This window comes from Bos javanicus, chromosome 18 (genome assembly GCF_032452875.1).
Source record: "Bos javanicus breed banteng chromosome 18, ARS-OSU_banteng_1.0, whole genome shotgun sequence".
In the NCBI taxonomy this organism is placed as follows: Eukaryota; Metazoa; Chordata; class Mammalia; order Artiodactyla; family Bovidae; genus Bos; species Bos javanicus.
The window spans coordinates 63,493,330-63,521,247 of record NC_083885.1 but is presented as its reverse complement, the minus strand read 5'-3'; the positions used below and the strand labels follow the sequence as shown (position 1 = coordinate 63,521,247).

The following is a 27,918-nucleotide window of genomic DNA, read 5'->3' as shown; positions in this document are numbered from 1 at the left end:
CCATGACACACCTAGACAGTGTATAAAAGGTCCACCTAGTTAAAGCTATGGTTTTTCCAGTAGTCACGTACAGATGCGAGAGTTGGACCATAAAGAAGACTGAGTGCCAAAGAACTGATGCTTTTGAACTGTGGTGTTGGTGACGACTCTTGAGAGTCCCTTGGACTGCAAGGAGATGCAACCAGTCAATCCTAAAGGAAATCAACCTTGAATATTCATTGTCAAGACTGATGCTAGAGCTGAAACTCCAATACTTTGGACACCTGATGTGAAGAGCTGACTCACTGGAAAGACCCTGTAGCTGGGAAGGATTGAAGGCAAGAAGAGAAGGGGACGGCAGGTGAGATGGTTGTATGGCATCACCAATTCAGTGGACATGAGTCTGAGCAAGCTCCAGGAGATAGTGAAGGACAGGGAAGCCTGGCGTGCTGCAGTCCATGCGGTTGCAAAGAGTGAGACACGACTGAGCAACTGAACAAACATCTGGGAACATAGAGGAGAGCTGACTAGAGGAGGGAACGGTGGGCCCAGGAGGTGCCTCTTGTGTCTCTGTCTCCCTCCAGCAGACAGGCGGGCTGCAGACCCCCAGGAGGGGACGGACACTTTGGTGAATCCCCAAGATCGAAACTAAGGTGGGGAGGTGCTCCCCTTCCTTCCTCCCTGTCGGGGGGATTGCTGGACACGAAGGACAGATGGGGAAGAGGACAGACAGATGGTCGGTCACACCATCAGCAGATGGGTCCCTCCTCTCCGGGCCCCCAGGCGCCCCATCTCACACACCTTCCCTCCGCCCGCAGGCTGCCACGTCCGAAGCCCCCCAGGACGTGACCTACGCCCAGCTGAACCACTGGACCCTCAGAAGGGGGATGGCCGCGCCCCTGGCCCCCAGTGGGGAGCCCGAGCAGACCCCAGTGAGCACGCGGCTCTCGCCATTCACTAGCCCAGGAATGACCCAGACCCCAGGCTCCAGGGACCAGATCTCAGGCAGCCCAGGAGGCACGGGAGCTGCCAGCAGTGGATAGCACGTAATGACCAGCAGCCAGTCCTAACGGACCACCAGGAGCCCCTGGGACCCTTTGGGAATCACCTAATTCTACCCTCAAGGATACCTAATATCCTCATATTTGGGAAATAATGCAACGGACATTTCAAAGTCAATGTGTTATCTGAAAACCAAAACCAAAAATCCAAACAAAAAAACAAACAGCAAAAAAGATGATAGAAAATGTTTTTGACGAATGATAAAGTGCATGATACATGTGGAACCTATGAACTGAGAAAATTGAGGACCGTGAATGAATATACCAGAGAAGTCTAGAAGAAACCTGATGACCTGGTTTATCATACCAAGAATTTAGGGAAAAGTAGAAAAAAATTTTCAAATAAAGGTGCAATTCGGGAATAACCGTGACAAAGATAGCTAAAAATGAAGGCAACCACAGAGTAGAAAAAAATCAGTTAAGGCAAAAAGAAACTCATTCTTGACAACGTTCATAAACCCTGGCCACCAGGCCCAAGGTAAAAAGAGAGAAACCACACATTTCTAATATATGAAAGAAATTGCCAAGACTACCGCAGATTCTACGGACTTTATAAAGACAGTGACAGAACATTGTGAAACATTTTGAAACGTGCCGACATAGAAGATACAGGTGAAATGGTCACCTTCAAGTGTACAATTTCAAGTGGTAAGCTTCGAATGTAAGATTGACCGGCCCTTCTGTTGCCTTATGCATTGACTCTGTAGTCAAACGCCCATGACTGCGGTATGTAGAATCTACAGAAGTCAGACTGAGGCCGATGGGGTAGATTGCCGGTGACCAGGGTTGGAGTGAGGGGAGAAAGAGGGGGACGTTCTGGTCAAGGCCACAGTCTCCCAATTACAAGGTGAGTAAGTTCTGGGCATCAGATATACAGCACGGCAGTTATAGCTGGTAACACTGTATCGCATTTTCGAGTCTTTTGAAGAGAGTAGATCTTTAAATGTTCTCATCACGAAGAAATGGCAACCAAGTGATGAGCTGGAGGCCTTAAGTAAAGCTATGTGGTAACCATTTTCCGATGCGTGTGTCAGTTCAGGAAGCTTCCCTGGTGAGTTCTTCCAAATACATAAGTACTAATTAAAAAAAAAAAAAACTGAAATATTTCTCTGTGTAATTTAGCTGGCTGTGCTGGGTCCTCATGGCAGCGCTCGAAGTCTTCGCTCTCCAGTGGCAACTGGGGTCTTCAGCTGCGGTTTGCAGATCCTTAGTGTGACAAGTGGCATCTAGCTCCCTGACCAGGGATGGAACCTGGGCCCCTGCACTGGGGGCATTGAGCCTCACTCACTGGAACATCAGGGAAGTCCCAAACTATTGTGTACTTATTAAGCACACACACACACTCTGTAACTGCATAAACTTTTCTTTCAAACAGAAAAAGGAGGCATATACCTCAACACTTCAACACATTTATCAGGCCAGAAGGCTATACTCACCGAAATCTGACAAGGGAATTTTAAACGGGAAAGGGAAAGGATGATCTCTCCCGTGGGCTTGGGTGTAAATCCATGAACAGTGTACACAAGCCAGATTTAGCGACATGTTCAAGGGACGTTACTTGTGACCGTACTGTGGGTTTGTTTGTTTTTGGATGGACAGAGTAACTTAAAGTTTTAAGAATCTATCACATCATGCAATCTATCGATACAGCAAGTGAAAAGAATAATCACCTCAACACATGTAGGCAAAGCCTTTGATACAATATGCTAACGGTTTCTGCTGGAAGTAAAAGCACATCAGAAGTAAAGGGGATTTCCTTTCATTGGTGAAGGCGCGTTTAACAACTAGCCCTAGACGCCACTTGTAAAGGTGAGGACGGGGGTCCTCTCCTTTGTGCCCGGCAAGGATCCATGTGTGTCCTCATGACCACAGCTCTCACCCGCACACTAGCAGCACCTACCAAGGAAGTGAGACCAGCCAGAGCGGGCGACTCTGGAGAGGGGGAGAACCAGACTGCGTCACCGAGAGACTGCGCTCCTGTGTGCACAGAAAACAAAGTAACACGGAGTTGTTGTGCTCTAGTTAGGAAGGAGTTCTCTGGGACTTCCTTGCTGCTGCAGTGGCTAAGACTCCACACTCCCAGTGCAAGGGGACCCGGGTTTGATCCCTGGTCGGGGGACTAGATCCCACAGGCCCCACCAAAGACCTGGTGCAGTGAAAGAAAGAAAGAAAAAGGTTTAAAAGTGGTTTCCTAACATTGCTGGACACATGATCAATATTTAGAATTCAGCTGCCTTCCAGAATTCCGGTCCTGGGCTGAGATGAACTAAATGAAACTTCTTGTTCCTTGACCTCACGCCAGTGAGCCTGATTCCATACTCCTGACCCCTGGAGCTGTAAGATCATGTAAGTCTTTCCGGTCACCAGGTCTGTGGCCATTTGTGGTAAATAGGATCCAATACAACCACTTAAGTTTTCTTTTGGTTAGACTTCGCATAGTACATTTTTAATCCTTCTACTTTTTTTAATGGTATAAAACCTATACACTGATATTTTCCACTGTTGAAACATGATTAAAGCATGTAGTTCAGCGGCCTTAAGCACATTTACCATGCTGGCATTCATGGCCACTGTCCATCTTCCAGAACATTTTCATAAGCCCAAACAGAAACTCTGTACCCGTTAAGCGAGAATCCCTTAGGTCCTCTTAGAACCAGCCCCTGGTCAGCTCCGTTCCAGTTCCTGCCTTTAGGGATTTGCCTGTTCCCAGCGGTTCACGTCAGGAAAATCATACAGTAGGAGATACTTTGTGTCAGGCTGACGTCACATGGAGTAATGTTTCCAAGATTCCTTCATATCTTTTACTTTTATATGTTGTATTTGAAGTGAGCTTTTTCTAAACTTCATAGTGTAGGGTCTTGGTGGCAGTGGTCTTTTCTTAAACCAGTCTGACAACCTCTGTCCTTGAATTGCTGTGTTTGGCACATTCTCATATAATGTTATTACTGATAAGATTGTTGTTTGGGTTTACCATCTCATCTTTTAAAATGTTCTTCCTCTTCTTTCTTGTTCTTCTGTTTACCCTTTCCTGCTTTTCCTCGGATTTAAAAATGTTTTTACCATTCCGTTTTAATTTTTCCATTGGTGCTGTAACTACACCTCGTTGCTGTTTAAGTGGCTGTCCTAGAGATTATCAGGTACGTACCCAGCTTTACACAGAAAGAGAATTTTACGTCTTCACAGGAAGTGTAGAGACCGTATAAATCTACAGGTCACATTGTTCTTACCCCGTTTATTTTGTAGTTGTTATGCATATTATCCCTACACTCGATTCCAGGGCCCTGTTGGGGCCTGTGGGACCAGGTCAAGGAGGGTGAGTTCTCCCCCGACCCTCTGCTTCAGCCCCACGACAGGCTCCAGCCTTGCCATCGGTGGGGAGCACAGTGCGTATGGACGGATGGTGACCAGTCTGGGGACAGCTTTGCAGTGACATCTGGGAGGATCGAGGGCAGAAGGGCGCCCGACGCTTCAGCTCTGCATCTTTTCCAGGAATCCCCCGAGACCCTCCGTCTGGGCTGACCCAGGGCCACGGTCGCCAAGGGGAGCCCTGTGATCCCCTGGTGTTAGGGGTGTCTACAGGCTGAAGCCTTCTGTCTGTGAAGAGAGGGTCTCTGGACCCTTGGATACGGGGCCCCACAGGACTCCAGTAACAAAGCCAATTTCTCCTTGAAATCCAGGAGCTCACACTGCAGGGCTGTGTCAGCGTGCACACCACAGTGGTCAGAGCAGAGGGAGCCCCTGCCCCCGGTGGGGACGGGGGAGAGGGAGGAGCCGGTCCTTCCACTGAGGGCTCCTCCTCAGAGGCAGAGGGGCGGAGTGGGGGCTCCTGGGACCCCTCCATGCCCAACTGCATGTCCCGCTTGCTGCAAGAAGATCAAAGATCCCACGGGCCCCACCTCAGACCCAGCACAGTCAGATAAAAGCAGTCAGTCATTTGTTAAGAAAATGAATACATAATCTCCAGCAAAGCATCCCGAACTGATACACACGTGGAACCAGTTACCACCACAGCTTCACTTAACCGCTCCATATCATCACGGCTACTATTTCCTTTTTTGTGGTTAGGGTCTGTTCACAACACTCGAAATGTGATACAGTGTTACTAGCTATCATCACCCTGCCTTATGCCGAATGCCCAGACCTTATTCAGCTCATAACCACAAGTCTGTGCCCTTAGACCAAAGTATCTCCCCCTCCGCTCACACCAACTCTAGTAACCACCAGTGTACCTTCCTTGTCTCTCATTTCGACTTTTTTGGATTCTACGTAGTTCAATCATGGGTGTTTGATCACCAAGCCAATGAATAAAGTGATCAATATTCCATTTAATCTTAAGTCTATTTAGGAAATTGTACACTTGAATATTTCCATTTCCTCTTCATTTTCTGGATGTTGGTATCAAATGTTTCATGTTCTGTCACCAAATAAATTCTGTAGGATTTGTGCTGCTGCCTGCGATTTCGTTCATGAGATTAAAAAATATGGTTTCTCTCTTTTTACCTGGGTTGTGGTGGTTAGGATTTATGACTATTATCAAGAATGAGTGTGCTTTTTTGCCTTAATTGATTTTCTTTACTTCTTGATTGTCTGCATTATTATTCCCATCTTCTACCTTCAAGTGAAATAATTTACTATCCCTTCCTAAATTGTTGGTGTGAGTGGTGAGGTCATTGATTTTTTTAGGCTTTTGTAATATATTCATTCACGGTTCTAAATCTTCTGAATTCATCATCTTTTTCCTGCACATATTGGTGTTTTAAATTCATACCCTTGATGCATATTGTCTACATTGTCATTTACTGAAAACAGTTTCCAGCTTCTGTGTTGTCTTGCTGTTTGTTATGTTTGCTTTTGGTTTTGGTTCTCAATGCACAAATTTATCTTTGTACACGCACAGACATAGTGGAACATGTTTTTGCAAGCTTATTCATCATAGTCAACAATTGGATGCAATTCAAATGTTTATTAATTGGTAAATGAATGAACAAAACACAGTACATACAATCCCTGGAATATAGTCAACAGGAAAAAAAGAAGCTATAGGTCAATGCTACACAAGGAAAAAAATTCAAAAGAAATTATGCTAAATTTAGGAAAACAGCCTGGATGAAAAGACTCAATATTTTTAATCTTATTTTTATGAAATATCCTAAAAAGCAAATTTATAAACACAAAAAGCAAATCAGTGGCCACCTATGGCAGAGATCAGCACGCACCTGCAGACAGGCAAGCAAAGTTTGAGGGATGGAGAAATGTGTTCTGCGACTGGTTTGTGTGATGGCTGCACAACTGTATATGTTTACGAGTGACCATTGAATGGTGCACGCACATACAACGTGTGATGGGCAGAATAAAGACCCCCCAAAAGATACCTACTTTCCTATTCCCCAAGCTTGTGGTGTGTTACCTCACATGGCAAGAAGGATCATGCAGCTGCGGCTGAGAGAAGAAGGGGGCATGATCCTAAATTAGCTAGGGGGGTCCAAAGAGTTACCCGGGTCCTCAGCAGTGGCAGAGGGGAGCAGCAGACGCGTTCAGAGAGAGGCAGCAAGTCTCATCTTCCATTTGGGCTTCAAAGATGAAGCGAGGACCCACAAGGCAAGGGCTCGGACAGCTGCTGGAAGCTGGGCAGGACCCTCAGCCGACAGGGAGCCCGATTCCCACCAGCTTAATAAGTTCCATTATTCCAAGAAACTCAGTGAGACTGTCCCCTTCAGCCTCCAGGAGGGAGTAGAGCTTGGAGCCAGTTTTCCTTTCCACACACGATTTTAGACAAGTCTGTTGCATTATTTCATGAATGTCAGGATATTGGTTATCTATGAGGGTACAAGTTGACCCGAAAGGGTCCCAGGGGCTCCTGGTGGTCTGTTAGGAGCCCAGGTACTGGCTGCTGGTCGTTAGGTTGTGTCCACTGCTGGCAGCTCCCGTGCCTCCTGGGGTCCCTGACATCTCATCTCTGGAGCCTGAGGTCGGGTCCTTCCTGGGCTAGCGAACGGCGAGAGCCACGTGCTCACTGGGGTCTGCTGGGGCTCCCCCGCCAGGGGGCTAGGGGGTATGGCTGTCCCCCTTCTGAGGGTTGAGTGGTTCAGCTGGGCGTAGGTCACGTCCTGGAGGCTTCAGATGTGACAGCCTGCGGTGGGGAAGGTGTGTGAGATGGGGCACCTGGGGGCCCGGAGAGGAGGGACCCATCTGCTGTGTGTCTGTCCATCCTTCCCGGAATCCCCCCAACCGGGAGGACGGCGAGGGGGGGGCCTGGGCGCCTCCCACCTTTGTGATCTCGGGGGCTCACAGGGCGCCCATCCCCTCCTGGGGGCCTGTTGCGCTGGAGGGAGACAGTGAGGCAGGACAGGCGCCTCCTGGGTCCGCCGCCCTCCTCCAGCCAGCTCCCCGCTGTGCCAAGAGGAGGTTTGGAACCTCGGGCCAGGTCAGCTCACTCTCCTGATGGAAACTCCAGGGGCCTCCTGATGCCCGGGAGCCTCGGGGTGCTTTGTGCGGCCCTGGTTTCTGTCTGAGCCCAGACCTCTTGCTCATCTGGCCTGGCACACAGCCATCTTCCTGCTAAAGCTTGTCCCTTCCGCCTCAGGACCTTCCTACCAAGTGTGCCTGCCCCGTGCGCCCAGTCCCGTCTCTTGATTTACTTTCCTTGTCAGCACCTTGCATTCTGGGACTCCGCCAGCTTGTTGGCGTGGGGCCCCTCTCACCACGAGCTGAGCACCTGCCCTACCTGCAGGGCCTGGGGGGTGGCGCCTGCTCTCCCGCGCCCTTTGCTGGGGATGAAGGAGGGGAGCCTGGGCCATGTAGGCCATCCACTGATGCACGCGTCCTCATGAGACCTGGGGCTGCACCCCCACACCAGAAGGTCAGCCAGAGGACACGGAGCTGAGAAAGGCACCCCGAAGAAGGGGCCATGAGGTCACAGGGCAAGGGGAGGGTGGGGTCAGAGCAGGACCCAGGGAGCCGGGAAGGAGGGGTGGGGTGGGCGCGGCTGGAGCTGGGGTGTGAGCACAGCGGCGCCTGTGCTGGGCTGAGTTTGTCAACAGGAGGTCTGTGGTCTCACCCGATGGTCCAGCTGCAGCCCCACCTCAGTGTGCGTTGCTCACGGCAGCACCTGCAGCAGAGCAGGGGGACCGCTGGGCGGGGTTCCGAGAGCCTCAGGGCTGGAGCCCCCACCCTGCACCCCGGCGGCGGCGGGTGCTGTCTGGTCCCCCACCCTTCTGAGCAGGGGCACTGCTGGGCGGGGTTCCGAGAGCCTCAGAGGGACAGAGGCTTGGCCCCGGTGATGTGGTGACCCCTGCCCTCCACGTGGGATTCAGGAGGAGAGAAGGCAGCCTGGGCTCGTGGTGCATGTTTCGTGTTCGTGACATTGAAAAGGAGGGAAATGGCTTTAATTAGTGCACGTGAGCTGACAGTGGGTGTTTCCTTCTGAGTTTTCGAGTCTCTGGACAATGTTTTCTAAGCTGACCTTCCCATCTGTTAGGTTTCCCTTTGAGTGGAGCCCGAAGACCCTAGCCTCCAGGGGCCCTGATCACCCTTTTCCCTACTCACCTGACTTCCTGCGTCTGTCCTGACCCCGGTGTAGGAGGAAGAGGAAGAGGAGGATGAGGAGCAGCAGGACGAAGGTCACCGAGACCCCGATAAGGACACTCAGGTACCACGTGAGTCCTGGGGCACCAGAGATGCCTGAGTGAGCCATGGGGGCCCTTTAACTGGGCACCTGCTGTGTGCAGAGTCGTGCTGGGGTCTGTGCATCCACATCCAGCCCATCCCACCCATTTACAGACGAGGAAACTGAGGCCCAGAGAGGGAGATCACTCACAGGCCCTGGTGACCCAGCCTGGACGGGACAGAGCCGGGACTGGAACCAGGGCCGTGTGCAGACTTGTGCTGGGGTCTGTGCATCCATCTCCAGCCCATCCCACCCGTTTTACAGACGAGGAGCCTGAGGCACAGAGAGGGAGATCACTCACGGGTCCTGGTGACCGAGCCTGGAGGTGGCAGAGCTGGGACTGGAACCAGGGCCATGGGCACCCTGAGCTCCTCCTGAGCTGGCCCCCAGGAGGACACCAGCTTCCTACTCTGGGGGCCCCTCACCTGCAGGGGGCTGTCCGAGGGTCTCACTTGGAGCTGAGGGTCCTCCCTTGTCCCCTCCCCTCCCCCACCTCAGAGGAGGCAGGGAGAGGGGTAGGCTTTGTGGAGGGGCCTCTGGGTCCTCTCCTCCCTCCCCACATGCTGCAGTGGAGGGGACTGGCCCCCACAGTCACCTCCTCGGGGGCTCCCTGTGCTCCTCGCCTGATGCAGGGTCACACCCAGGTCAGAACTGAGGAAATCTAAGATCTGGGGCATGGGTCTCTCCTTTTACACTGGGAGAAGCTGAGGCCTGCACGGGGGGGTGGTGATGGTGAGGGAGTCCACATCAGAGTCTCCAGAGATGCCTGAACTGGCGGCAAATTCAGCCCTGCTCTGCCCCGGACCCACCACCACCTCCCCAAAAGCCTCACTCTTACTCTGCTGTTCCTGACTCCACTGAGGGGCGGGCTGATCCTCTGAACCTCCTGCGGAATCAGAAAGGGGTTGAGGGTGGGGCGGCTTCTCCCCTCCTCAGCCCTGCTGCCCCCCCCACGAGGCTGGGCCCCAGCATCTCCTGCTCCATGGCCCCGACCCTTCATCCATCAGCCTCAGAGCCCCTGGAGGCTGCAATTGCCCCGCTTCTCTGCCCAACTTCCAGCACTGCCCCCAGGACACCAGGTGTGCTGAGACTGGAAGCAGAGTTCAATCAGATCAGCCAAGGACCCAGGGACAGGCCTGGGGCCAGTTGTCCACTCACTTTACAGAGACCCCGTTGTTTCAGGAGCTGTTACGTTTAGCCCCTGTCAGGGACTGGGGTCCCCAGAGGATTCTGGATGACCCCTGTGGCTGCGGAAGGGCTGCAGCTACCTGGAACCCACTCTGCTCAGCGCGTCTCTGAAACGGCCCCGCAGCTGCCCCTGGCTCTCTGCCTCCTCCCCCCACCCCTGAGAAGTCCAGTGACAGGATGTGGGAAAGGGCGTGGGGGGAGCGTTTCCCTCTGTCCCTCTGAAGCCTGGGTCCCCGTCTGCGTGACCCTCCTTGACTCTCTGTAGAGCCCCCCAACTCCCACCCTAGAAAGGAGGGGCTCCTTCAGAGCTGACCACTGAGCCTCACCTGAGACCACGAGCGCCAGGGGCTCACTGGGCTGTGACAGCAGGTAGGGGTCTGTGCTGAGTGAGCCGTAGCACCTGTAGGTGCCCCCGTGGGCTGAGGTCACAGGGCTCAAGGAGAACTCGGCCTGGTACCGACCGTCTTGGTCCTGGGAGCGCAGACTCAGGGGGCGATGGGCTGCCCCCTCCTTGGACAGAAGGAAGGTGTCCGTCCTGTTTCCTGACTGACACAGCAGGGTCACATTCTCCCCCGGGGCCACCGAGGGGCTTGGCCGCACCGAGAGGGAGGGTCTGTCTCTGAGCCGTCCTGCAGAGAGGAAGGGGGTGCGGGCGCCGGGCCTAGTCCTGAGCGAGACTCCATGGGCCTCTCTGGTCCCTCAGCGCTGTCTCTGTTTCTCCGAGTCTCTCCCGTCCCCACCCCGTCTCTCTGTCCCTCCCTGGGACCCCTCCCCCTGGTCCCAGCATCACCCCTGGGGCTCCCCGGTGGGGCCTGTGCAGAGTCTGGTCCCCGACTGACCTGCTGGCTCCTCACCTGCCACCAGCAGCTTCAGGGCCTCACAGGGGGCCGACCACTCGGAGGAGAGGCCGTGTCCATCGTAGCATCTGTACCGGCCCCCGTGAATGGTGCCCACCGGGCCCAGGGGGAAGTCGGCCTGAGCGAGCCCCACCTGGGGCCTCCGGGCAGGGTGCTGAGGGAGGTCCTGTCCCCCCACCTTGGACAGAGCGAATCTGGTGTAGCCAACGTCAGAGCGACACTGGAGGGTCAGGTTCTGTCCAGAGGTGACGACAGGGCCCTGCGGGGTCAGGAGGGAGGGCTTCCCAGACAGCCCTGGGGAGAGACACGCACTGGGTTGTAGGGACCGCTTCCCCCGTGGACCCCCCCTCTCCCGGTCCGGCCCCAGGCCTCGCCGTGTCTCAGTCTGTGTGTCTGTCCTGTGAGCCCCACGCTCCTCTCCCCACCCTCTCACAGGAGCTCCCCTGGAAGCAGAGACCCCAGTACATTGTCTTGTCTGCACAAATGTATGGGATCAGGACAGGATTCCTCACCTGAGACCAGGAGCTCCAGGGGGTTGCTGGGGGCCGACCACACCCTGGGGGGTGTGCCTGTAAAAGCCGTAGCATCTGAACGTCCACCTGTGCCCGGGGGTCACGGGGCCCACGGGGAACAGGGCCTGGGTCTGCCCGTCGGGGTGTCGCTCTCCATCCACGGTCCAAGAGGACTCATCTTCTCCTTCCTTGGTCAGAAAGAATCTGTTAAATCCCTGAAGGGAGAGACACTGGAGGATCACGTTCCTTCCCGAGGTCACCACAGGGCTCGGCAGGGCTAAGAAGCTGGGTTTGCTGTAGGATCCTAGGAGAGAAGGAGGCAGCTGAATCCGTGGGGCTCCCCTCTCCCCCACCCAGGGCTGGGCTGTGAGAGGGACACCCCCTGAGAGCAGACCCCCTCCCGAGGGCAGAGCCCGAGGCCCCCGAGAGTCCCTCACCTGTCACCACCAGCTCCAGGCGGTCACTGCCCTCTGACCAGCCACTGGGGGTGCTGTAGTAACATTGATAGCTCCCTGCGTGCTGCTCGGTCATCTGTGGGATGGCCAGCTGGGCCTTGTCCCCGGGCCCTGGGGGTTTCTGTCTGTCCCAGGGGACTGAGGTTCCCTCTTTATCCAGATGGAACACCTGGGCCTCCAGGGTCCCCTGACACCAGACAGTCACAGGGGTCCCCGAGGGAACCACAGAGCCTGGCTCAGCCCAAATGGTGGGTTTGGGGAGGGTCCCTGGAAGGAAATCAGAGGCGAGCTCACCAGGCGTCCCCCCCAGGCCCTGGCTCTCATCTTAGTGGAGAATCACCACACAGCATAATTTTCGCATTTTAGTGGAGAATCCAGAGAAGGCAATGGCACCCCACTCCGGTACTCTTGCCTGGAAAGTCCCAGGGACGGGGGAGCCTGGTGGGCTGCCATCTATGGGGTCACACAGAGTCGGATATGCCTGAAGCGACTTAGCAGCTGCAGCAGCAGTGGAGAATTACCACACAACGCAATTCACTCTCTGGCTTCTTTTTCTTGTTGGAAGCTTGCACAGGTGTACAGCCCTCACCAGCATCCAGTTTGGGAACAGTCCCATCACCCCCGCAGTGGACAGCCCCACCCCCCGCCCATCCCAGGGGCAGGTGACTTCCCGCCACTGCGGTTAGTCTCCCCACTGACGTAAGGACCCTGAGACTTGGTCACATCGTGCTCAGGATGACATGGGAGGTGACAGAGCAGCTGGGGGCGGCTCCCTCCCTGCCCACGGCCACTCCAGAGAGAGGGGCAGGGGGACACAGGGTGGGATGCCTGGCTCATTCCTGGGACGAGCATAGCAGGGCTCTGAGTGGGTGGGAGTGACCTGCGCTGGGTCTGAAGGGACGGGCCACTGCCTGTGCTTGGAAAGATGGTGTGGGGGGGTAGGTGTATGTGCAGGTGTGTGTGTGGGGTGTATATATGTGTGTGCGCATGCGGGTGTGTGTGGGGTGTATGTGTGCGTGTGCAGGTATATATGTGTGGGGGTGTGTGTGGGGGTGTGTGTATGTGGGGGTGTGTGTGTGGGGGGGTGTGTGTATGTGGGCAGGTATGTGTGTGTATGTGCACGAGTGTGTGTGGGGGTGTGTGCATGTATGTGCATGAGTGTGTGTGTGTTTGTGGAGGAGTTGGAGCACAGGTCTGGTCCCACGTTCCCTGGCGGGTGAGGGTTGCTGTGTCCAGGGTGAGTCTGCAGGGACCATCCCTGGGTTTTCTCAGTATTCTCTTCCTCCATCCCAGTGTATTTCCGTGTCCTTGTCACTGAGGCTTCTGGAAACCCCACATGTCTCAACTAGGCAGGGGCGTGGTGGGGGTCGTGGTGGGGGGTCGGGGGTCGAGGAGGACTTGCAGCCCTGAAGCAGGAAGTTGGCCTCAGTTAGGGAAGTCCCTACAGGCAGGGGCCGGCAGAGTGCGCTCCTCACTCACTCCTTCACCCACCCCCTCCCTCTTTCTTTCCACCACATCTAGTTCCCATCCATCTGTCCATCCGTTTACTGAGGCCTCCATGTGCCTCTGGCTCCACAAATACGGGAAACACCCGGCGCCTGCCCAGGCCGAGCTGCCCCCCCGGGGGTGGAGGGAGGGGGTTCCTGAGCTAAGAGCACACGTGGAGTACTGTCCCCGGGCTGAGGGGCAGGGCGGAGAAGTCACCGTGGGGAGGGCCGGGTTGGGGGGCGAGATTCAGAAAGTGAAAGAAAACCCAGTGAGCGGCCATCCTCACGGGGCGGGGTGGGGGGTGGCGGGGGGCGGCGAGGGAGGGGGTGGTGCAGGGGAGGCTGGAGGAGGAGGCTGGAGGAGGAGGCTGGAGGAGGCTGGAGACGGCCGGGCTGGTCCTCAGCAAGCGAGCGCTGTTTGCACGGGGCTGCGGGACTCGGGGCGGGGCGGGGGGGGGGGGGCGGTCTGGTCTCGCGGGGGTGGCGGGGGGAGGAGGGCGCGAGCTGGCGGGCTCAGCACGGTCCTGAGGGTCGGGTCGTCCCTGCGGGGCCATCGAGGGCAGAGGGGGGACAAGGGAGACCCGGGCCAGGGTCCCACCCTGGGGCTGTTAGCAGCTCGGGGTATAAGCCAGGGCCCCCAGACCCCCCGATCCTCTCCGCTCTCATCGAGGTCCGTCTTGGGGAGGCGGGGGTTTGGGGGAGACTCACCCTGTTGGGTGCGGGCCGTCTGGGCCAGACAGAGCGCTGAAAGAGAAGCTCTAGTGAGAAGATGCCCGCCTCGCGGTTTCCTCACTGGCCGCAGTCCCGAGGCCCTCGAGGAGCCGTGGGGTGGCCGGGTGTCTTTCCATCATTTCCCAACACCGCCCCCCACAACATTACGTCTGAGTGCAAGCCCTCTCCTCGCTCTGAAGTAATCTCAGACAACCCGACCCTCTCCTCCAGGCCAGCCCGGCTCAGTCTGCACTCACCCCACACCCGGCACGTGTCCAGGACCGAACCTTCCCCGTCACTTGGGTCTGGGCCAAAGCTGAGGGCGCAGCCCCGGGGATGGAGGGGGAACCACGTTGCCCCCCAGGATTCTGGCGTCTCCTGGGCTGGAGTCAGGGCTGAGCAGAGCCCCTCTGCCCCTGGAATCCGTCCCAGCACCCCCAGACTCACCCAGGCCGAGGAGGGTGGAGGGCCCAGGCGCCATGGCCCAGCCCAGTCCCGATGCGCCCTGGAGTCGGTGCTGAGGGATGGAGCCTGCAGCCGGCACGGGAGAAGGGGATGTGCCCCGGGCCTTTATGGGGCGGTTTCCAACCAACAGCCTCACACAAAGGGGAAGAGCGCCCTCTCCGCCCGTCACACTTCCCCCTAAGGGGACCCAGGGGCGGCTCCCAGCTGTTCCTCCCTCTGGGCTCCCAGGAGGCTCAACTCTTCTCCGGGTGCACCCCGAGGGGGGAGCCCCATTCTCCACCCGTGAGCAGAACACACTTTGTGCAGCACACCGACTTGACCATCAGTCCCGACTCTGTTCTTGGGCAAAGAGTTGCATCACTTTATGCCAACGGTTCCTCGTATTGAAAATGGAAAACTCCGAAACCCTCCTCTGAGTGTTTAATATTGCGATATATGTTACATTCCCAGGAGGTGTCAAGTGCATTAAAAATATCTTATCACATGTGTTCTCTGCCCCTTTCCCCAGGCGGTGCTGGAACCGGGGGAGGCAGGGCTGGCCGGTGAGCACACACAAAATCCCAGAGCTGAGTGATGGGGAGACAGACCTTGGGACCTGGCGCTGGGCCTGGGACCCAGTGGGGCCCTCAGCTGGGAGCTGAAATGAGAACAGGGCTTGGGGGTGGGAGGCGTGTGTGCACACGGAGCCTGCAGGACAGGAGCCCCGTCGTGGAATCCCTTGTCCTCTGTCCCTGAGGCCAGGGAACAGCCGCTTCTCCCGGGAGGAGCTCTGCCAGGTGGTGATGGTGGTCTACACAGCACTGGTGCTCAGTCTTCCTATTAACAGAAACCTAGTTCTATCTGAGGGGCTGTGTTCCAACCCTGGACTAGGGAAGAGGGAGTGGAGAGGGTGTGGTCTGGGCTGAGCAAACCTGGCATTCTGTTGGCGATGGATACGGTTTCTCGCTGCCCACCGAAATATCTTTATTTCACTTTCAGTTTTGAAGGATGGATGTTCCCTTGAGTTCTAGGTTGGCAGTTAGCTTTTTCAGCACATTAAATATGGCATTAACCACTTCTGTGCAGATAAACTGTGCCTCCTCCTGTTGCTCCTTTGAAAATTATGTCTTTCCCTGCTTTTAAGGTTTTGTCTTTGGGTTTTTCAGCAGTTTTTCACTGATGTGTTTCTGTGTGTGTGTTGACTTTTATTGAAGTATAATACACAAAAAATTGCACATGTTGAATGCACAGTTTGGTGAATTTTCACACATTGAGCGCTCACGTTTTCCAGTAACTTAACTCCAAAGGTAATGACTTTGCTGACTTCAACAGCATGGGTTAAAATTGCAGGTTTTGGTTCTTTATCTAAGGGTGAATATTCTCTGCAGCCTCTTTGTGTGTGTGTGTGTGTGTGTGTGGCTTCCTCTGCTCAACCGAATATTTTAAGATTTGTCTAACACTCTGGGTGCTGTGGAGTATTTTACTGTGTGAATCACCACCATGCGTACATCCCCCCCAGTGTAAAGAGGCATTTGCTTAGCTTCCAGTTTACATTAGGATGGAAAGTGTTGCTTTGAATGTCTTAATTCATGTCCAGCGACGAGCGTATATGTGTGTTTCTGTTGGAATAAACCTCGGGGTGTAATTGCCGTGTGTTGTGCTGTGCGTTTATTCAGTTCCAGTAGGTACTTATGAATATGTTTCCAAGTGATGGCATCAGTTCACACTCTGAGCATTCTGGTTGCCCCACATCCTTAACCCGCCCCTCTGCTTTCCCACCTTCTTATTTTTGCCCCTCTGTGAGGGGTGGTGGTACCTTTGTGGTTTTACTTTGCATGTCTCTGGTAACTGATGAACTTGTGAAATTTTCCATCTGTCCTTGGCCATTTGGATATTAATTTTATTTTTGTGAAATGTCTATTTGAATCATCTTCTCATTTAAAAATTGGGGCTAACTAACTTTATTATTATTTTTTTTTTACTAAATAACGGGATACTTTCTCATTCTTATTAGGCACGTGACTTTTTTTGTCAGATGTGTTTATTGTGAATATTCCTATTTTAGTGGAGGTTCGCTTATTCTTGGCCACACGGCATGTGGGGATCTTAGTTCTCCAACCAGAGAGCCAAAGCTCTCCCCCTGGAAGTGGAAGTGCAGAGCTGTAACCACTGGATCACCAGGAAGTCTCCTCATTTCTCTTATCTTATTGAAATATATCTGATGTGCAATGTTATGTTAGTTTCGGGTCCACCTCATAAGGATTCTACATTTGCATATGTTCTGAAATGATGACCACAGTAAGTCTGGTAACCATCCATCCCCCACACAGATTTATTACAATGTTACTGACCATATTCCTCAGGCTGTAGTTACATGCTTGTGACTTATTTATAACTGGACGTTTGTCCCCTTCATTGTTTTGCCCCTCCAGTCCCCCTTCCTTCCTGCAACCACCCATTCGCTCTGTTTCTATGAGTCTCTCTCAGACTGTTTTCTTTGTTTTGTATTCTAGATTGCATATATGAGATCATACAGTAATTTGTTTTTCTCTATCTGACTTATTTCACTTAGCACAATGCCCTCTAGGTCCACAAATGTTGTTACAAATGCCAAGATACACACACACACACACACACACGTGTAAAAGATTATTACTCAGTCATAGAAAAGGTGAGAGAACCTGTCTGTGCTCCTCCTGATGGAATAACATGAAGTTGACAGGAGTCTGTGCTTAGTCACTCAGTCGTGTGCGACTGCGACCCCATGGACTATACAGTCCATGGAATTCTCCAGGCCAGAATGCTGAAGTGGGTAGCTGTTCCCTTCTCCAGGGAATCTTCCCAATCCTGGGATCAAACCAGGTCTCCCACATTCCAGGCTGGTTCTCTACCAGCCGAGCCACCAGAGAAATGCAAGTCATAGAAAACAAGGACTACATAGGTAGAAAACGCATGCAAGAGACTCAGACACACACCACATCTCCTGTGTCCATTCGCCTGCTGAGTGCTAAGTTAGCTGTTTCATATCCTGACTGTTGGAAATAATGGTGCATCGAGTATCGCCATGCATATAACCTTGTGAATTGGTGTTTTTGTTTTCTTTGGCTAAATACCAGAATGGGCCTTGACTGGATCACGTGGCAGCTCTATTTTTAATAGTTTGCGGAACCTCCGTGCTGTTTCCCGCAGTGGCTGCCCCAGTTTACATTCCCCCAACAGCGCACATTGTCATGCACCACCGCGGTGATTTGTGCTGAGGGATGTTTTTGTGCCACTACCACACTGATCCAATCACTGTAGCTTTGTAGTATAGTTTGAAATCAGAGCGTATAATCCCCCCAGCATTATTCTTCTTTCTCAGTTATTGGGATTTTTTTTTTTTTTTTTGCCATTAGGGGTCTTTTGTGTTTCCATAGAAATGTTAGAATTGTTCATCTCATTTGTGAAAAATCCCATTGGTATTTCAATAGGGATTGCATTGAATCTGCAGATTGCCTTGGGTAATATAGTCATTTCAACAATATTAATTTTCCAATCCATAAGCATAGAATATTCAGGAACATCTCCAGGAACACCAGCCCTCCACACTTCCCTCTGCTAAGCCCCCATCTGTCCGTCTGTCTGCCTGGGGTCAGGGTCAGGCCAGGTTTTAGGGGAAATGCACCATTCTAACTGTGATCGTTAATTTATGTGTCAACCTGCCTGGGCTAAGGAGCCTTGAAGTGAAGTCTCTCAGTCGTGTGCAACTCGTAGTGACCCCACGGACTGCAGCCTATCAAGCTCCTCCGTCCGTGGGATTTTCCAGGCAAGAGTACTGGAGTGCATTAGGCATGTCTGCGAAGGAGACTCTGGAAGAGATGAGCTGGGTTTAGTGGCTGAGAGAAGGGGTCCACCCTCACAATGTGGGCAGCTCCACCCCATGCCCCGGGGCCCCCACAGACCAAGAAGGGCCAGGGGGTGAATTCCCTGCCTCTTCTTGCGCTGGGACGTCCAGCATCTCCAGTCCTCAGACTCAGAGCCCCTGGTTCCTGACTCCCCAGCCCCAGGCTGGGCCTGACACTGCCGTTCTCCTGGTCTTGGCCTTCACACCCACACTGACTGTCACACACGCTCACTGCCGCTGTCACACACCCACGCTGACGCTGTCATACACCCACACTGACGCTGTCAGCCACTCTCCTGGGTCTGCAGCAGGTCCTGGGACGGTCTCTCCACCTCCTGAACCCTGAGAGTCTGTTCCCACGGTGGCCTCCTCTCAGAAATCCCCATACAACTGTGTGATGACCTGTCCGTCCTGGAGAGTCCTGAATAATACGGTAATGGTGGGAAAATAACAGACAGAGACAGAGAGGAACACAGAGAGAGGCAGAGAGAGAGTGAAACAGGGAAACAGCACAAGAATGGAACCGGAGGAAACGAAGGTGAAGACCACCGAGTTAGGACGAAGGTCTCTGCAGGAACTAACCACGAGTGTGAATAAGAAATGAAAGATCAGTACTAATAATGAGCTGGGGGCTGGGCACCCTCCTCTGAGCCAGGACAGAAACCTCCTGGCTGTCGAGATACAGCCTGCCCTGAGGTCAGGGCAGGGTGTCAGGTGTTCACGTAGGTCTGTGGCCCCGTCACTCAGAGCTGGCCGACCTTGGGCAAGTTATCTAATGTTTCAGTCCCTCGGTTCTTGCAGAAAATGGGAGAAGAGAGTAGGACATTCTATGGAGGGTTCCTACCAGGCTTAAATGTGCAAATGTTTGCACAGAACTAAAATAGTCATTGTAGGAGCTGGCTGAATCTAGGATGAATTATTAAAATATGCTTCAGATGTATAAGAACACTTAAAAATACCAGATCTGCAACAGGCATGCTGGTTTCTTGTGTCTGCTCATTCATGTCTGACTCTGCGACCCCATGGACAGTATCCTCCAAGCTCCTCTTTCCATGGAGTTTTCCAGGCAAGAATTCCGGAGTGGGTTGCCATGCTCTCCTCCAGGGGATCTTTCCCGCCCAGGGATCCAACGGGAGTCTCTTGAGCCTCCTGCATTGGTAGGATGGATTATTTATGTTTCTATTAAAAATAATAAAAGACACACAAATTGGGAACTGAACTCTGCTGTGCTCTAGCGGGATTTGGGGGTAACGTTCCCATTTGCACTGAGTGGGAACCGCAGGTCTGACTGCACAGTAAGCAGGACAGTGACCACGCGTGGGATCGGAATTCTCCTGGCGAGGGGTTCCTAGTGACCCTGCATCCTTGGTGGCACTCCGGGGCCGTGGTCGTGCGGACCCCAAGTGTTTCTTTGTTGAGACAGCGTGGAGTGGCCTCATTTAGAAGCCCTGTAACTTCAGCAGTGATGTGAAGTGATCAAGTGGGCAATTGTGGCTGGACCTGAATCTGTGGGAAGTGACATTAAGAAAGAATACAGAGACCCTGGAGAGGAAGGAGGGGATCTGTTCCTGTAACACAGACGTGAGGTCCATCCAGGTGTCTGTGATGGTGGTGTGGGTGGGGGTAGGGGTCAGGGAGAAAGGTATGAGGTCTCCCAGGTGTGGAATTCAGAGAGCGCTGGGCGGGCTGACATCGTGCACGGGGAACGGAAGACGAAGCTCTGACTCAGGCAGAGACGGGGGTCTGCTTTCTGCACACCCAAGGCCGGGTCACCCCTTACCCATTCTCACTGTCGGAATGTGTGTTTCAGCTGTGTAATTATTACAGCCAATAGACCCCCAAAGTCTAAGGCCTCTTGATAGGAGTTAGTTCCTCCCCCAGTAAACAGGTGAAGCTGATTCCAGCTCAGCACGGTGGTGATTTAAAATGCTGTGTATTTTTAAAATGTGAAGGATAGTGAGGGAGCCATCAGGAGACGCCTCGCTGTTGAAAAGATATTTTGCAACTCACAGTTCCCAGGAGGGGGGAGCATGGATGCCACCCACCAGGGTCACAAGACGAAGCTCCAGAGACAGAAAGAAGATGGAGTGAGAGGGGAATGTGGGCAAGAGCCTTTATTGTGGTTGCCACAAGAAATAATGGACAAAAAAAGGTAAGCAGCTTGGGATTGGCTGGTTTAATGATCTCAGCGGGTTGTGGGGTGGAGAAGGTGTCCCTTGTTGGCCTGTACCTGGCCCCGGAGTGTCAAGGGCAGGTGGATAGTGGCCCAGACTGTGGAGACCCGTAAAAGAGGTGATGGGGGTGTAGACTCTGAATCGACTGGTTTGTGTTGGATAATTGCTTGGCTTAGTGGTAAAGAATCTCTGCCAATGCAGGAGACTCGGGTTCAATTCTTCGGCTGGCAAGGTCCCCTTGAGAAGGCAATGTCAAGTCACTCCAGTATTTCTGCCGGGGAAATCCCATGGACAGAGGAACCTGGTGGGCTACAGCCCATGGAGCTGCAAAAGAGTCTAACACGACTTTGCAACTAAACGACAACAGTTTGATAAGAGCACCAGGAAGAGGATTCCTGCTAAGAAGCGGGTAGGGGGTAGGGGGCGGGGGAGGAAGAGGGAGGCAGGAGGCCAGAGCAAGTGACTCAGACATATTATTGGCTCATCCAGGAAAAGGTGTGTCCAGTTTGAACCCTAAAATTAAAGGTCCAGTTATTTTGCAGGCAAAATGAGTTTATTTAGGAATGGCCGAGGAATTGCAATTCAGGACATTCAAACTGTGGCAAACCAGCGTCAAGTCCAGAGAGCAATGGAGAGGAATGTTACTTTATACAGAAAAATGAGGATGCTTGAAGGGATGTGCTTTAAATGCAAATCTGTTAGAGAAAAGCAAGCTGTGCAGATGGGATGATTTCTCATTGGCTGGAATGTGGATGTTTCTCATGGCTGGGCTGTGGCTGTTGCTGATTGGTTAAAATTTCAGTGTTGCTGATTGGCTCAGCTGTGGCTGTTTCTGACTGGCTGGTCTGTGGCTGTATCTCATTGGCTGGACTGTGGCTGTTTCTCACTGGCTAAAATTTTGCTGTTTCTGATCGGCTCATCTGTGGCTGTATTTCATTGGCTGGACTGTGGCTGTTTCTCACTGGCTAAAATTTTGCTGTTTCTGATCGGCTCATCTGTGGCTGTATTTCATTGGCTGGACTGTGGCTGTTTCTCACTGGCTAAAATCTTGCTGTTTCTGATTGGCTCATCTATGGCTGTATTTCATTGGCTGGACTGTGGCTGTTTCTCACTGGCTAAAATTTTGCTGTTTCTGATTGGCTCATCTGTGGCTGTATCTCATTGGGTGGCCTGTGCTGTTTCTCATTGGCTAAGATTTTGCTGCTTCTGATTGGCTCATCTGTGGCTATTTCTTACTAGCTGAATTTTCACTGTTTCTTACTGCCTGGGCTGTGGCTGTTTCTAAATTGGGAAAGGAGTACTTCAAGTCTGTATATTGTGACCCTGCTTATTTAACTTATATGCAGATGAAGCACAAGCTGGAATCAAGATTGCTGGGAGAAATATCAATAACCTCAGATATGCAGATGACACCACCCTTATGGCAGAACTAAAGAGCCTCTTGGTGAAAGTGGAGAGTGAAAAAAAAAATGGCTTAAAACAACATTGAAAAAACCAAGATCATGGCGTCTAGTCCCATCATGTCATGATAAATAGATGGGGAAACAATGGAAACAGTGAGAAACTTTATTTTGGGGGCTCCAAAATCACTGTAGATGGTGACTGCAGCCATGAAATTAAAAGATGCTTGCTCCTTGGAAGAAAAGTTATGACTAAGCTAGACAGCATATCAAAAAGCAGAGACATTATTTTGCTAACAAAGGTCTGTCTGGTCAAAGCTATGGCTTTTCCAGTAGTCATGTATAGATGTGAGACTATAAAGAAAGCTGAGTGCTGAAGAATTGATGCTTTTGAACTGTGGTGTTGGAGAAGACTCTTGAGAGTCCCCTGGACTGCAAGGAGATCCAACCAGTCCATCCTCAAGGAAATCAGTCCTTAATGTTCATTGAAAGGACTGATGCTGAAGCTGAAACTCCAATACTTTGGCCAACTGCTGTGAAGAACTGACTCATTTGAAAAGACCCTGTTGCTGGGAAAGATTGAAGGCGGGAGAAGGTGACAACAGAGGATGAGATGGTTGGATGGCATCACCGACTGGATGGACATGAGTTTTGAGCAAGCTCTGAGAGTTGGTGATAGACTGGGAGGCCTGGCGTGCTGTGGTCCATGGGGTCGCAAAGAGTCGGCTACACTGAGCAACTGAACTGTGGATGTTTCTCAATGGTGGGACATTCACCATGTCTCATTGGCTGGAATTTCCCTCTTTTTCATTGGCTGGGCTGTAATGGCTGTTTCTTATTAGCTCATCTGTGGCTGTTTCTCATTGGCTGGACTGTGGCTGTGTCTCATTGGCTGGACAGTCACTGTGTCTCATAGGCTGAAACTCCCTGTTTCTCATTGGCTGGACTGTGGCTGTGTCTCATTGGCTGGGCAGTCACTGTGTCTCATAGGCTGAAATTCCTTGTTTCTCATTGGCTAGATTGTGGCTGTTTCTCATTGGCTGGACTGTGGCTGTGTCTCATTGGCTGGACAGTCTCTGTGTCGCATAGGCTGAAATTCCATGTGTCTCATTGGCTGGACAATCTCTGTGTCTCACAGGCTGAAATTCCCTGTTTCTCATTGGCTGGGCTGTGGCTGTTTCCCATTGGCTTAACTGCTTCTCATAGACTGGGCTGGCCTATTTTTCATTGTGCTGTGACTGCTTCTCATTGGTGGCTGTTGCTGGACAAGAAGAAAAAAATCATCAGTTTTCTGCTGGATTGTAAAGTAACCATCCTTCTACCCAGCAATGTAAGGTAAGCTGCAGCAGAAAGCAATGGTGAAAGAGCTCTGCCTCGGGGCTTCCCAACTCTATTTTCAATTCATTTTTACTGTACATGTATCACACATGTTAAAGCATCAACTTTACAGAAACCTGAAACAGGACTAATGCAACAGGTACAGGGAGCTCTACTCCACTGTCATCCTGGCAGCCAGGCACCACTCTCAGTGTGCTTCCAAGGTCGCCCAGGGCATCCGCATCCACCAGCAGAATGACCAACAGTGAGGATCTTGTGAGGGAGGGTTTGGGGCCAGGCCTGGAAGCAGCTCCGTGCATCCTGCTCACTGTGAACGTCATCCCAGGACACACATAACTGCAAGGAGGCTGGGAGACCATCTCGCTGGGCGCCCAGGAAGGGAGGACACGGTGCTGTGGGCAGCCACAGTCTTGTCACACAGGGGCCACCTGTCCCTATGGGCACCTGGGATCACACGGTGGGGGTGTTTCTAGTCTCCACTGCTTCCTACCCGACCTCCTCTTACACAGAGGTTCTAGGACACAGGAAATAGATTCTCAAGAATTCATTATTTCACAAGCTAGTGGAAACAGAAGGACACATCCCTACAAGGAGATGCGTAGAATTTAGAGTGAGGCATTCAAGCCCAGAGGAGCCCACGAATGGAGGTGGTGATGCGGACGGACACCCACTCAGGAAGACAGGAACCAGCTGCTGTGTTACCTTAGGTGCAAAAGGGGTCTTTGCAGGTGTGACTGAGTTAAGGCTCTTGAGAGGGGGAGATGACCTTGGATATTCTAGGTGGACCCAGTGTAATCACCAGAGCCCTTATAAGAGAAGCAGGCGGGTCAGAGAGTGAGGAGATGAGATGTGACCACAGAAGCAGGAGTCCTAGTCAGAGAGAGGATCTGAAGATGGAGGAAGGGGCCATGAGCCAAGGAGTGCAGATGGCCCCCAGACGCTGCAAAAGGTAAAGGAATGGAGCCTCCCGTGGAGCCTCCAGAAGGAACACAGCCCTGCCCACCCCGGATTTCAGCCTCGTGTAACTGATCTCAGACTTCTGCCTTCCTGAACTGTAGGGAAATACGCTGCGTTGTTTGGTGCTGCTGTGTGAGTGGTAATTTGTTACAGCAGTTGTATGCTTGTAGGGATGAATGGCCTCCAATCCCAAATCTGACAGGCATTAGCCCGGTGAGGGGTGAAGGTCAGGTCAAGGACAGTGTCCTACAGCTGCTGGGCCCTCTCGTGTTTGGGGAATGCATGGCGTCCAGTGGGAATGAACTGGGGTGGGGTGGGAGATGGGGGCCTGCCGGTTCCTCCGGGTGGACCTAAAGCCTGAGAGGCCCTCCCTGTGCGGTCATGGCCTCACCAACTCCCTTGGCCAGCCCACCCTGCCCACACGTGGGTGTCTGCATGAGTGTATGTGTGTGTACAGTGTGTGCATATATGTCTCTGTGTGTATATGTGCATTCAGGGGGTATGTATGCATGTATACACTTTACACTGTGCAGGTGTGTTTGGGTACATATTAGTGCATTTGTGCATGCATGGCTGTGTGCTTGTGAAGGGATGGGAGCTGTATGCAGGTGGGGCAGCTCTGCGCCTTCACCCAGACACAAGTCCCCTCAGACACACTCTTGGGTCAGAAAACACTGATTGTCTTGTTTTTGTCTTGTTTCCCTCACTGAGTTTTGGGGGACGGTGGAGCAGGGACTGGGACCTAGAACCTGTGTACCCAGCGCCACATGTGGGGCTGACGCTCTTGGACCTGTGAGAACATTGACTGACGAACAAGGTGAAGTGTGATCCAGAAAACTGGGTATCAGCTATCAGCTGCATAAGTGCAGCCCAGATTCAAGATCACCACCCGCACTCTAGGAAGTTTGCAGAGTCAGCTCAGAAGACAATGAAAACGCGTCTCTGGGGGTAGTGGAGGATTCACAGAACATGTCTGAAATCAGCTGAACAACTGTAAGAACATAACTGGGTCTCTGGAAACAGCCAAGCACCAAAGCTGGGTCTCTGGAAACAGGCGCTACACCTTCTCTCCAAGGAGCTAGTTAACTGTGGGAGGGACCACATGGATACTGAAACTCCCAGAAGTTGATGGCGGGTCTCAGGACTCTAGTTCTTGCCTGCAGCAGAATTGACTCGATGACTTTCCAGAAAGGAATGATTCCACAGGGAAACCCTCTCAACGTCCGTTTTAGGCTTTTGCAAGAGTGACTTCCCTTCTAGGCTGCCCAGGCATAACCATCAGCGGTCCCTTCCCTCTCCTAGTGTGCCAGTGGCCCTGTCCCTCTCTCAGCGTGGAGCCCGGCCCGCAGTGACCCTGACCTCAAGGGGGCGGTGCAGAGCTTCGGCCAAACCCCCGAGTCTGGGGTCCAGTCTGGCTGCCCTGGGCTGGTTCCTCCCTTCCAATCCTTGCCCTTTTGGACAAGAACCTGTGACCTCCTTTCTGCATAGGAAAAGGGACGGAGGCTCTGAGAAGGTCTGGGAAGTGCCACCCACGATGGGCGGTCCTGGCATTACTGCCATCAGGCGTCTGGTGCAGGGTCATCTAGCCAGGTGGGTGCTGTTCCCAGGGTCCTTATGAGTGTCAGAGACACCCCGGTGCCCTGTGCCTGCTAGCCCCGTGCTGCGCTCTCACAGTCCCTGAGCCAAGCCCGGGAGAGGGCTGTGCCCCCATCCCAGCACAGGCCGCCTCCCAGACACCCCTCCAGGCGGGGATCAGCTACTTACCAGCCGAGGAGCAGCACTGAGTGGTGGGGGAGCTGACGCCTCCAGGGGCTCCTGTGATGGTAGGGGGACAGGAGAAGGACTGTTGCTGTGTGGGGGCTGCCCAGGGTCTGTTCCACTCAGCCTGGCGGCTCTCCATCCTGAGCATCCAACCATGGGCCACGCACGGCCTTCACTCAACCCCGGACAACACCCCGAGATTCCTGAGAAAAGGGGCCTGGGGCCAGACAAGGCGGAGCCCCCTGCTCCATCGTGCTGGGGTCACACCCTCTGTACCTCCCGGAGCTGTGCCCCGAATCACTGCCCAGACTTTTCATGGTGACCTCCTCTGGTGGTGACCTCCTCTGGGCGTGGGGGGTCAGAGTGTGCTGGATGGACCCCAACTCCAGGACACCCTGGGAGCTGACCACACACAGGACAGGCACGGCCTCCCCCCAAAGGTGCCCTGAAGCACCATCCGGCCCTGGTCCTTGTGACTTGCCCGGTGAAGAGTGGACCTCACCATGGGGGAGGGGGGCGGTGGTGGGCAGTTGGCCTGGAGGAGCCACACATTCTGACCCTTGTCTGGGGGACAAGACACAGGTTCCACTGAAGGGGTCTCTCTCCCCCATCTCCGGAAGCCCATTCGCAGCAGCCCAGCAGGGTCGGATCTGTGCGCCCCCCACCACCGATGCTGGGGCTCAGTGTCCAGGCCCTCGTGATGTCCAGGTGAGACCAGGCTCAGGGAGCTGAGCCAGGCGTGGAGGTGGGGGCTACTCTTCATTGCATTGCGTGGATTTCTCACTGCAGCGGCTTCTTTTGTGGAGCACAAGCTCTAGGGCGCGAGGATTCAGTAGTTGTGGCGTACAGGCTTTATTTGCTCCGGGGCATGTAGAATGTCCCCCGGGGCCAGGGACCGAGCCCATGTCCCCTGCATTGGCAGGAGGATTCTTATCCACGGGACCAGCAGGGAGTCCAAGGAGTTGTCTTCCGATGGCAGTACTATGTGGTCAGTCTGATCCTCATGTCCTGCGTTATTGAGCTCCCCTCCCTCCTGAACAGTTCTGGCGCCTCCTCTGGGTGGCCCCCATACCTCCCTACCTGTATCTGGACACCCTCCCTTTTTGACCCGCCAGGACCCAACCCCAGGGAGGCAGGCTCTGCAGCTGCTGTCCGCGGTGCTGACCGGGATTCGACGGTTGAGTCTGGTTTCAGCACCACGGTCAGAGTCTATGAAGGCAAGGCAGCCTCCACCATTTCCTGCTGTCTCGGTGGGCCAATTTTCATCAGCTGAGCCCCATCCATGGTCCTCTTGTGTGGTCTCCACGCAGGAGTTAAACAAAACATCCAACCAGAGCATGCGGGTAAACTGGAAAAACACCAGGAGGGTCGTAGTAGTTGACAGTGACTCAAATTCCGTTCATGATCCATGCACCCCGATGAGTACAGTGCGGAAGCTCGTGGTGCTGGCGCCGCGCTCAGCGTCACCACCGCTGGAGCAGCCAGGGGGTCATATGATGTTCGTTTTCCTCTACCCCCTCAGAACTGTCTTCTACCAGACCAGGGTCAGCGTACCAGATATCTAGGTGTGGCCCAAAGATAACAGACTGGGCTCACACCAAAGCAGGTTTCAAAACCTAGATCTGCCTCTCGCTTGCTCTGTGTCCTTGGGAACATCGTTATGCCTCCCTGAGGCTCACTTTGCTTTTCTGTGAAATGGCAGTAACAATGGTGTCTGCTTAATGGGAAGCAGATGGTCAGAGACTATTATATTCTGTTTCTCATAGGAGGCGAGCAGTTTAGCTAAGAGGCAGGATCTGGAGGAAGAGGTCCTCGGATTGTATCAGAATTCTGACTGATGCTGAAGCTCCAATACTTTGACCACCTGATGCAAACAGCTGACTCACTGGAAAAGTCCCTGATGGTGGGAAAGATTGAAGGCAGGAGAAGGGGGCGACAGAGGATGAAATGGTTGGATGGCATCACCGACTCGATGGACATGAGTTTGAGTAAACCCCGGGAATTGGTGATGGACAGGGAGGCCTGGCATGCTGCAGTCCACAGGG

At 53.3% G+C, this 27,918-nt stretch overlaps 1 protein-coding gene across 1 annotated transcript; it reads right to left on the bottom strand.

Moving 5' to 3' along the window:
* Positions 1 to 6,147: 6,147 nt before the first annotated feature.
* Positions 6,148 to 14,595, bottom strand: LOC133231133 (leukocyte immunoglobulin-like receptor subfamily B member 3). Its single transcript, XM_061389412.1, is given in 10 exon segments — positions 6,148 to 8,148; positions 8,586 to 8,702; positions 9,545 to 9,592; positions 10,221 to 10,523; positions 10,749 to 11,045; positions 11,264 to 11,312; positions 11,314 to 11,567; positions 11,701 to 11,985; positions 13,914 to 13,949; positions 14,364 to 14,595. Coding segments are annotated over 10 exon segments (1,449 nt in total). The 5' UTR covers positions 14,398 to 14,595; the 3' UTR covers positions 6,148 to 8,122.
* Positions 14,596 to 27,918: the final 13,323 nt, after the last annotated feature.